Below are 11405 nucleotides of genomic sequence, written 5' to 3' on the forward strand. Positions count from 1 at the left end.
AAATAATGTAGAAAAAAATCCTCAAAAAGTATTTGTGATTCGGGCTCAGAGGTTCAGCAGATTACTGGAAAGGTGAATTTCCCTCCATTTCTTAAAATCTGGTGCTACTGAAAACACAGGATTTCCTACCAACACACGTAGAAGTCAAAGTAGTGGTGTTTTAACCTCTGGGTGGTCTTGGGTCGATTTGTGCCATTTTTCATTGTTCGTATACACGCCATTCGCACTGTGTTGAATGGAATATAGCGAAAGTCTGCAAAAAAAAGTTTGGTCACATTTACTATTAAAATTCCAGTATGACTTCCGGAAATTAGCTTCAGTGGCTAAGCTACAGACAAACTTACACTATTGGTCTTAGTGGTCGATTTGTGCCCCATTGAAACCCATTATAAACGCTATTTTTCACTGCAGATTAATTACGGTTAAAGGGATCGTGATCGTTCCACCTTCAGTCTTTGTGGGGAGCTTGCCAGCAGCTGGCCGCCTGGGGGGCTTTTTATGCTCCTGCGAAAAAAAAATAAAAGTGGATCGAAATACATGTTGGTGCTAACCCTAACCCTAACCCTTAAAACAACGAAACTATAATTAAAACTTTGTATGAATATTTCAGGGAGAAGTAGTTTTAACAGACTGGCTAATTTAAAGTGGAAAAAAATATTAATATATAATCTTTTTATAGCACTTTTTATGGCGTGGTTGATTTGTGGCTCTAAGACCAATAGTGTATGCATTTTTCTAGGACCCCCCAGAGGTTAATAATGGTTGCTTCCATTTAAGGGGAAGCCCAGCTCCAATGTGTCTAACTGAAACACTTAACAGAACTGGGCCTTCATCGGTACACATCTTCTTTCCTTGCTGTAACTACAGGAAGTTCCTGAACTCCGCATGTGAATGCATAAGCTGTAAATAACACGAGTCCAAAACATCAGCGTACAATCATTTCTTTATTGAGAATTTTTTTTAAAATGTATTTTTCTTATTTTCAGGCAATCAAAAATATAAGATTATCTTTTCTACTTTGCTTTTTCTCACATTTGCATTTCACAAACAGTGAAGTTTTTTTTCCATAAATAAAGTACAAAATACAATTTTCTCTAAATGCAAATAAATATCATAATAAATATATCAGTTTAAGTTAAACAACACAAGGTAACCAATACCCAAAAGGAATACTGCGGTGTTCCCTGAACCAGGCTGTCAAACACAAGGGGGGAAATAAAAGATAGTGTGCAATTTACAAAGTAGCAAATATTACAGAATGTTTTACAGAATCAAATGTTATTAAGTGTATATATTCAGATTTGAATTCACGGACATACCTTATTTGTATTAGAGCACTTTGATCTTTGTGCATTCTGCAAGTTGTATTTGCTTCCACGTCTACAAAACGACAGACACACACATACACTCTCACATGCATATTCTGTACAAGGCCCACACGCGCACACACGTCCACACACAGACAGAGTGAAGAACGAAGCTTTGGTTGAATGCTACTGAGAGATTTGACAGGTTCTCCCTTTAGAATTAGCTGTAAAGTGCATATCACAGACACATGTCAGGTCTCACTGGTAAAGGCTACTGAATCAAACATACTGTTTGTGGCACAGAGCATAAATAGCCTATTAGGTAGGGAAAATATTCAAGGCACAGGAATCACTGATTATCACCAAAGCTATTTTGATCACTACCAACATTCACCGGTAATGTCAAGACCTGCAGATGAGTTAATTTTGACGGAAGACCGCATATATAGGTCTTATAAGCTACATGTTATGTATAAAAATAGATTGATAACATTTGGGTACTTAAATCATCTCAGTATGTGTAGTTAGTCTAAGATGAGCTCAACTTTACACACATAAATTAAGAACTTTAAGTGTTATTGTCGACTTGTTCTGAACAGTTCTGGTGCTGATGAAAGTCCAGATAGACAGAAAAGTTAAAAAGAAAGTCATTTATCTTTTGTTATTTCCCTTTGGATCCATTTAGTCAGACAGGGATAGGCGTTCAAACACAGTGAGCCTCTTGGTGGCTGAGCCATCAAAGGTCGGAGACTCGGTTCCACTGGAACTGCTGCTGCTGTAGGACTCCTCCAGGGAGTCCTCAGAGGAGAAACGCTGCAGTGAAGGCTTTACGAATGTTCCAGCAGCTGGAAACAGCATACTGCTGTCCTGGTGCTGCCCGTCCTTCACGTTGGTGAAGACACTGCTGTTGTTGCTACTGAAATTATTTCCATGACCACACACGCAACGTGAGACCTGTGGCTCCAAGATGAGAGGAATGTTATGGATGTCTCCAGCGCTCATACGGGTTTGCTGGCTGCCAAACGGGAATGCTGCTGCCTCACGCTGCACAGAGTCAAACACTGGGGAGAGAAGGTCAGCAGGAGGTGGAGAAACAGAGGGAGCACGGCTGAAACCCTGGTTAGGATCACCGAAGACCGAGGCGAATGATGGAGGGGAGGAGCTGCGAGAAGAGCCCAGAAACCCAGCGAAGCTGACACTTTGGCGGAGCTGGTGCCGTGGATTGTGAACACTGGGTGTTGTGGTAGTTTGCTGCCGCTGGAATTTGGCAGACAGTAACGGACCATCGCTGATTTTCTCCTCATGGATGAAGTGGCAGCGTGAACCATAGGGGCAGTAGCCAAAGTTATAGAAGGTTCTGCAGGGCTCTGTCTTGTATTTGGGGTGGCGGTACAGTCCTCTTAGTTCTGCCTCACCATGGGCAAACTGGCATTTGCTGCCATACTTGCAGCTGCCAGTCTCCTGGAAGCCACGGCACAGCTCAGTTTTGTAACGGTTAGAGGACACCATTGGTGGGGTCTGGGCAGAAACAGTAGATGAGGGAGGGAAGCCTGGTGGGGGAGGCACAGTAGTAGCAGTAGGGCCTGAGGGAAACAGCTCTGAGTTCTTCAGCTGTCCAAACGAAGAGAGAAGGCTGCTGCTGGATTCAGTTAGACTCATGGAGCGATCGGGACGGAAAGGTAGCTGTTTCTTTGTGGAGACAGGGGCCGGGCCCCAGATGGTTGGCCAGAGAGAGCTGCCAGTGTCGTCATTATTAACATGCTCAGTGCTCATGTTGAGGCTCAGAGAGCCAGGAGGGGAAGGGGTGAAAAAGGGGGCAGACCGATGGCTCTGCCCTGAGACTTCGTTCAAGGCCAGGTTGATCAAGTTCTGTAACAGACAGAGGAGACTGTTAGAATCCAAAACAATATATGTCTAATATTAATGAAATGCTGAACATTTTCAAAGTCTTTCTATAAAGCTTTATTTAGGATATTGGGTTACATAAATGCCAAACAAATAATAACAACAACAATAACAATAATGTAGCCAAATTAAATTGAGATTAACTGAAATAATATAAATGAATAAAATCATAGTTTGTGATTTTCCATTAGTTTACTGATACAGGAAGATTAAACTAGGGCACACAACCAACTGAGCAGCTGACCGTCTTAGTCACCTCATTATGTCTTAAATCACAAAGTGAGGAGGCCCTCTGTCATTTCAAAAGGTGTTCGCATCAAAACACCTTTTCAAAGTGTTACAGTCAGAGCGCCTAAGCCACGCCACCCACCAACTAGAAAAAGGGTTTTTCAAAACAAAAACAAAACACTGAAGTAGTTTGACTCACCTTTGTTAAGATATCGTCGAGCATTTCGGACATCCTTTTGGCAACAAGTTAAGGACTCGGGTCTGAACTCCAGTTGACTGTTGGATATATGTCCAGTCTTAAAAGTTAATGGTCGAGCCTCTCCTTTTAAGTCTATTTAAAAGCCCCTCCTATACTGGGAGGAGTTTCCATTCCCCCTTCCGGGATGACGCTGCTGCTGCCTCAAGTTTCATATGAGCTAAGAGATGGGCGGGACTTAAACGGTAGAAGAGAGAGAGAGAGGAAGAGAAGAAAGAAAACAGTGTATTTTTAACTAGTTGCGTGAAATGTGTCAGTTTCGTAGGCAAGGGGGCCTATTTACATAGCTCTCATACCCACTCCAAACCTAGAACGGCGCACACTTGTTTTGCTGTTTTTGCTCTTATTCTGTACCAATTAGTGTGAATGATTTTTAACCGCACAAACTCTGTGATACTTTTTAAAACCCAAAGCGCTCAATGTAAAGTGGCAAGGAAGGCTGTTTATTTAAGATGAATACACTGACTCCTTTCATCTCAAAGTACAGGCACATCTGTTCTATAGTCTGTAGTAGTTAATAGATAGTAATAAACATATGCAGCCATATACTCATATATGACTAATGCCCAGCTTTCTGGAAGTGCCATCAATCATCTCTGATCAAATCCCGTGTCGCCTCTACACTATATCTTTTGCTCACATTACGTTACATATACATCACTGTGCTTTCTTGTTTACCAGAATACATGCAGACATTTCCCCATCTGTGGTCTGGTTTCTGCTGTGCACCAGAGCTCCAGCAGAGTCTAACCATTACCAGAACACAGACAATAGAAGCATTGATTACAGATGAAAGAAACCAATAGTGGTCTCTTATTGGTAGTAGAATGTGGTGAATAACTCCTTCACGTCATGTGTAGCCACACGTTTTTAAAGCTGTTTTAATGCAAGGTTTGCACACATACCCCACTTTGGATGGCCCACAGTGGAAATGAAGCTGACACATAAACTTCACAAACAAAACAAAAGTAATTACCAGAAGCATATTGTTATTAGTGTTTAACCATTTTTTCTTTCCACAGTGAGCATTGCGTTAGCTATGTTTTTCTGTCTTTCTCACAGGCATTAAAAACATGTTACATTAACACTTAACTTGTTTATAATATTCTGGGGTGATTTTTTTTTTTTGTATAGTACGACTGTAGAAACACTCTGTGATTCACACATTGCATGGATCGGTTTCACACAGTGTCAAGTGTGAACAATAAATGTTCATATAGTCTGTACCCTGACACATGAAGCAGAAGATTTCAAGCCCTTTTTCATTTGCATTTTGCTGATTAAGACTGTGATAAAATATAAATATCACATGTCTCTTGGTCTAGTTGAGTCAATTCAACCACAGCCATGGTGAAGACCGTTAACAGATGATGACCACTAACACTGTCTACAAGGAGAGTAATCTATAGAGGGTTATTGGTGAAATGGCTGCCTGTTCACGGAGCGTAGTATCAAAAGCTGTTGATGGAAATTTGACTTGAAGGGAAGAGTATGATAGGAAAAGGTGCACAAGCAACAGGGATGATTGCATACAGAAGATTATCAAGAAAAGTCAACTCAAGAACTTTGGAGAGCTTCACAGGAAGTGGAGCCACCACAAGAGCTGTCACGTTCCTGATATCTTAGAAATCCCCCAAAGTGGGCTATCATAAGGCAGAAGATGAGACTCCCTCACCCTCCAAATCCACCTCAAAATAAAAAAAAATTAACAAGAGCTGGAGGCCACTGTCAAAGCAACCTGGGCTTTAGTTACAGCTCAGCACTGCTACAAGCTTCAACACATTGGTAATTTTTAATAAAGGCGCCCCAGTTAAGCACTGAGTGCATAAGTGAACACACTATCACGTGCATCTCTAATGCTCGTTTTTGGGTTTTTTTTAGACGCACTTGTACATCATTTCACACATGTCAGTAAATCTAATAGCTTCTTATTTTTCTGCGAAACTGCTACGCTGTTATCAGCCAAATGAAACACCAGATTTTTTTTGTCGCTACTGCTGCGTCATCAAGTCACATGAGTCATATTTAGTCTAGTAAATGATGGCAAATATATTCTGATCACAGTTGTGAAACAGTAGAAAAGTCACAGTAAACAGAAGGTGGGTGCCGTGAGAAGAGCCACAAGGATTTTTAAAAAAAACCCAACAACTTTGCATTGTAAATCAAAAGTATTCAAACACTTTGGTAAAATTAACAGACTAAGCAAATCCTTCACTCCAAATCAAACGTAGCTCCCAACTGAAATTAAAGAGTTTTGCTTAAACAGGGGAATTATTAATGCATAAAGGGTAAGACTGGATTAACCTTGCAAAAGATATCTTCACATACAACATAAGTCTAGTAAATTAAACCAAAGCAGAAAATGAAAATACAGAAGTACATTGCTAGTAACTTAAGAGCGTGATTAAAGTTCCCACTTCTGTTTCAAGAAACACTGAGCCATAGCCAACCATAGAGTTTCGTTACAAGTTACCGCCAGAACACTTGGATGCTCTTCTTGCTCTCACTGTACTTTCTTAAGTGTACTCCCTCACAACAGCTCTCTGTATATGTTTTTGAGCCTAAGTTTTCTCACTGTTAAATGCATAATGTTTGAGTTTTTTAAGTTACTGAGATGAGTTGCTTTTATTTTGGTTTTAAATCATTCTTGGGTACCATGTTGTATAAATGTGCAAGAGGGTTTGGTGAGAATCGCAATCTATATCATGTACACAACTCACAGGCCTCACCTGCACGCCGACACTAACAGTGCAACTCAAGCCAAACGAGCCTCTCATGTTCAGCTATTAATAACTGCAGCTACATATAAATAACCCCGCTGCATTTGATACAAAAAAGTCTGTCAAGAGGGCATGCAACAATTGTTCCCATCTTTGCTGAAAAATTTAGTTCGTCAGCAGGCAAGTAAGCGGGCACAGACATGAGGGATGCAAAATACCAGCACTGACATCTTGTATATGTATATCTTTCCTTTGTTTGTATGTCTAAGTGTGGGTTACCTTACTCTACTGGTTTCTAATGAAAGTCTTCCCGGTTGCATAGATTTTCTCTTTAACAGGGAGTGTCACGTAGAGTTATATTCAGAAAAAATGCTGATGGTGCTTTCCAGGTTCTTGTTGTGTTTTTTCTTTCCTTGGTGACTAAGAGAGTCTGTGCCCAATGCCAAGTTTTCCACTAGGATGATTTTAGTGACACACCAGCAGACTTGAGGTCTTGTAACATGTTAGAACATGATCGCACATTTAATTCAAAGGAAATTGTCCCTATGAGGCAGGAAACTGTGGGAAAATTGTAATATGAGAAATGAAGACAATACTTTGTAAGATTGGGACTAATCCACAGAAAAATAAGTTAAGTACCAATGAGATTTTGAGTGCTCATGAGGTTTATTTAAACATCGAGTAATGCCAGTAGGTCATTTTCCACAGGTAAAAAGCCCAGACTTGAAAGCAAACATTCAATATATGTGGGGAGAAAATCCACCATGCAATGCAAATATGCATATTTGTATTATTCCCGTATCCCCTAATATAAATTTATTATGAAATGGAAAATCTTTACAATATGATTTTTATCTTTTTATTTGTTGCCTTATGAAAGGAATGTGCTGCAGTATGAATTTTATGCAGTTCTGTACCCACATCAGCTCTTAATTCTTTAGCTTTGCCGGTCACTTAGATGTACAGATGGGTCATTAACTAAAACAGGCCTGTGTTTACCCTTTTAACCATCCCCTATACGATTGGCTTTTACATTAACCCGCCTTTGCAAAATAGATCACTCTTTAAAGATATATAGAAAGTCTCCTGGGGGAATTTTAGATAATGTTATCCCTGCAGCTTAGTGGGTGATAATTTATAGCCTAATTACAGAGCTGGTGAGAAAATTTTCAATCTTGAAAATATCTCTAGCTGGCAAAAATATACTAGAATAGTAAATACACAAAAAAAAGAAAAAAAAAAGAATAGTAAATACACCCAAACATGCTGTATTTTATTCCTCAAGGTTCATTATTCAAGAAACAACATAGAGGAGGGAAACTGGAGGGAACTTTTTAGGTGTTTGACTCACCACGGATGGCTGTGAACTGCCAAGTCATCATCATGTGGTTCAAGATGACTGGCAGGTGAGGTCAACATATATGGGAACACCCAACCTGCTATGGTTTCCATACTGCCTCTGTGTACTTATTTGCATAGAAGCTTCTCCGGCTTTATCTCTTTAGCCTTTCATTTCCTCTGTCCCTCTGTCTTAGGTCAAGTTGTAAGTAAAGCCACCGATAAATACGCTCTGGCCAGCTTGTCTCTCTAATAAGAGATACTTTGCAAATATTTAATCATGCCCTCCATAACATTGCTATGGTGACATGCCAAACATTGCACGCCTAAATGGGCACAGGTTCAGCAGTTACTTAGCGACAGCTGTGGAGCAGGTTTGCAAAGCTAATATGGCTGACACAGAAATATGATGAAGCCAAGCTGCTCCTGATTCTAAATTTAATAGCTGATTCATCACGGTGAAAGGCCACGGAGGGAATTGCGAACGAAGAGGAGAAATAGGAGCATTAGAAGGGAGGGAGGAAGGGATTTTAGCTGCTGACATTATGATGAGGGAAAGTACCTGTCTCCCCAAATGAATCCCAGACGCACTGTTTTTCCATCTTTATCTATGTAACAATTATGGATTCTTCTGTGTGGGGTGCACCGGAAGTGCACTGACCACACAGTACCACAGTGTACTGAGAATATGCAAAGACGTGTTAAAATGAGGATCATTTGACTTAACAAAAGTGGTCTTTATAAGAACTGAAAGAACAAAAGGTCCTGACTAATGTCAGACTATAGATGCTGATTTAGAGCTGAGGAGGTAAACAGCGTGGTGCATGAAAATCATTTAAAATCTCCAGAACACTGTAAACAATGAACAACAACTTTTAACATAAGAGTTTCCCAATCACTTAGTCACACTGCGAAAACCTGTTTAGTCTCGCCTGCTTTCGATTCTAGTCCTAGCAGGTTTTATTTTTTGCTTTCATTGTGCAAACGCAGGTGTATTGACTTCTATTATTGTTTTTTTTAATTGACATTCATTTTTAATAACTTAATTGTGTACTTTAGTGTATATTTATTGTTGACTTTTATGTATAATGTGTATTTTGTATTTTGCATAGCTTGTACTGAGGTTGTTTTCAATATGCTAAATATGCTACATTAAAAAAGTATATATATACATCTCTCTCTCTCTCAAATTTAATGAAACTGTTCATGTTTTTCATGGGATTATCTTCATATTTATTTAATTAACCATTTATAATTATTTATTTGCCAAAGGTCAGAAAAAAACAAGTGCTAAATGCACTAAAGAACCAGATTTTTACCAAAGTGATACCCTATATCAAGAGAGATTGCAAAAAAAAAAAATTAAGAACAATAAATATTAAATGGATAAAAAACCCAGGCAATTCTATGGAGCTCTTATGGATGACAAAATTTTCCAGAGATTCCCTCATAATCTTTACTCTGGGTTTGGGCTTAGTGTCACTTAGCAGTGCCACAGAGACAACGTGTAATGGATACAAAATTTTCAGTTTAGGGAGTCTCAGTGAATGAGAATATAGCTGAAGGCCACATGCAGAAATGTTCCCATAAAGCAAAAGTGTGAGGTCGTTACCTGGAATTATGTGTGAAGGCATGCAGTTTGACACGGCAGACCAGTAATGTAGTAAATGTTGACTGTAGCGTGTGACGTCATCACTCATGAGTCATCTGCCAATATGTTTTACATCTTTCAAAATGTAAGTGCTACTTTTTGTTAGAGTTTGAGATTTATGGATTCAAACAACTGTGGTGTTTGTGCTTGTTTTGGTGCTGCTTTACGGTTCTTGTACCCTTAGTGAGGCGAGGTTTCTTTGTGTGTGATTTTGTTTTGTTTTTTTCTTGTTTGTTTGTATTTTTTTAAAAGACAGTCTTGTCTGGCAGCTTTACAATCAGAATCATGATCTGAATTGACTGATGTGCCAAACATAATTGGTTTTGCCAGATAATTCTATAGGGTCATTTTGTTAGTGTTTTTCTTTTTTAGTCTTATTTATTTATTTATTCATTCATTATGCTTCACAGGTGACTGTTAATAATACATTTCTACAAACAACAAAGTGTTAAATTCCACAGTGATGTCGTACTGTACCAGTGTATGACTTAAACTGTGAATATAACAAAGCAAGTAACAAGTAAAGCCTAAACCATGAAATCTTCTGAAACTCAATTGTTTGTAAAAAAAAAAAAAGAAAAGAAAAAAAAAGCATGTATGACTTTTAATTTAATGTATTTAGTTTGAGTTTTGCAATTCATTAAAAAAAAAATCTATTGTGTTATTTTATTAGTTTTTTTTTGAGAGAAAAATAAAGTCTTACTGATTAAGTAAGGGTCTCAGAAACTTGTGAATCTAATATGAAACACTTGTAAATTTAGGAACCATACTTCACATTAAACAAACACAGTACATTAAATTTAGGTAAGTTAGGTACTACTCTGAGGATGACTAAAGCCATCTGTTCAAAATCCCCACATTTTGTAACAACTGCAGGCGTATGTGTCTGTTCGGTTCATATGCTGCCGTATGCTACAAGTAATTACCAGTAATCTGGGGGTCAAAATAGATGATGACTCATCACAATGATTTGCGTATGTGTCATCCGTGTGAGACAACAAACAGACTGTCATTTGTTAGACTTTCTGCCGTGTTTTTCTTTCTCAATTATTGAAACTATTTTCAATCATGTTCCAGTGCTTTTAGCTTCAGTTTCTTTTTTACTACGTCTGAGCTGGAGACTGGTGTGAATAATCTTTTTCTACAAAAGATTTCAAAAGTCGGTGTCAAAACTAATTTACACTAAATCAATTTATGCAGCTATATGAAGATTTATCATACAGAAAATGAACAGCTTGTTACAAATGTAACGTTTATGGTACCTTTCCCCTAAATTAACAGTACTGATAATTATCAAAATCTTTTTTTTTCATGTTTCTGTAATGGCTAATCCACCACTATATCCAAAATCTTTAATCAAATGTTTTTGCTAAAAGATAATTATAATTTTTATCCATTAGTTTTCAAATTTAGTTTTTTACAAAAAAGCAGAAAACTAGTAGACCACATTATTTTTTGATTAAGATGCCAAGTTACAGTTATTCACTTGCAATCCTGAACAGAAAAAATTGTTTTAGTGGTTGCATGTTATGCTTAATTAATTACTGATTTCTGAAATTACAGTGTGCCTGTTCAATTTGGATATAAAAATATGAATTCTGTTTGTTATTTTATTAATTAATGGCAATATAATTGTTTGTGTGTTATCTTGTTTTCATGACAATTCGTTTACTAAATTTGTTATGTTCTATACAAATAACCTATAATAATACAAATCCCAGTTTCACATTATTAAATTCCATTATTAAAACTGCACAGGTGAACAAATACAGAGCTATGAAATTATATCTTTCAAGACAAAACAAAGTTTTATAGTTAGACTTTAGTTAGATGGAAAAATAGACAAAAGGGACATAAGATGTAAACAAGGTAAAGGTTTATCATGTGACACAGATCAGCATGAGGCTGGACTGGTCAAACCTGCTTCTGCAGATTGTTTTTCAATGGTAGGTTAAGGTGTAATGCAGATAAACAACATAACATGCAACAAGTCCGACTGT

At 38.1% G+C, this 11405-nt stretch overlaps 1 protein-coding gene across 1 annotated transcript; it reads right to left on the reverse strand.

Annotated features, from left to right (window-relative positions):
* Positions 1-925: 925 nt before the first annotated feature.
* Positions 926-3761, reverse strand: LOC146693937 (mRNA decay activator protein ZFP36L1). Its single transcript, XM_085429945.1, has 2 exons — positions 3640-3761; positions 926-3176 (listed from the first exon to the last, which is right to left on the reverse strand). Exons 1-2 carry the CDS (start codon positions 3670-3672, stop codon positions 1989-1991), a joined length of 1221 nt encoding a protein of 406 aa, XP_085286071.1. The 5' UTR covers positions 3673-3761; the 3' UTR covers positions 926-1988.
* Between the last annotated feature and the right edge of the window lie 7644 nt (positions 3762-11405).

This window comes from Copadichromis virginalis, linkage group LG14 (assembly GCF_057382275.1).
Source record: "Copadichromis virginalis isolate Kocher_CV1m ecotype Utaka linkage group LG14, C_Virginalis_male_GT1.1, whole genome shotgun sequence".
In the NCBI taxonomy this organism is placed as follows: domain Eukaryota; kingdom Metazoa; phylum Chordata; class Actinopteri; order Cichliformes; family Cichlidae; genus Copadichromis; species Copadichromis virginalis.

Excerpts from the sequence above, each read along its gene's own strand:
- LOC146693937 (XM_085429945.1), bottom strand. The coding sequence starts at position 3,672 with ATGTCCGAAATGCTCGACGATATCTTAACAAAG. Across the intron at positions 3,177-3,639 it reads TCGACGATATCTTAACAAAG|AACTTGATCAACCTGGCCTT; the intron begins GTGAGTCAAACT and ends TGTCTGTTACAG.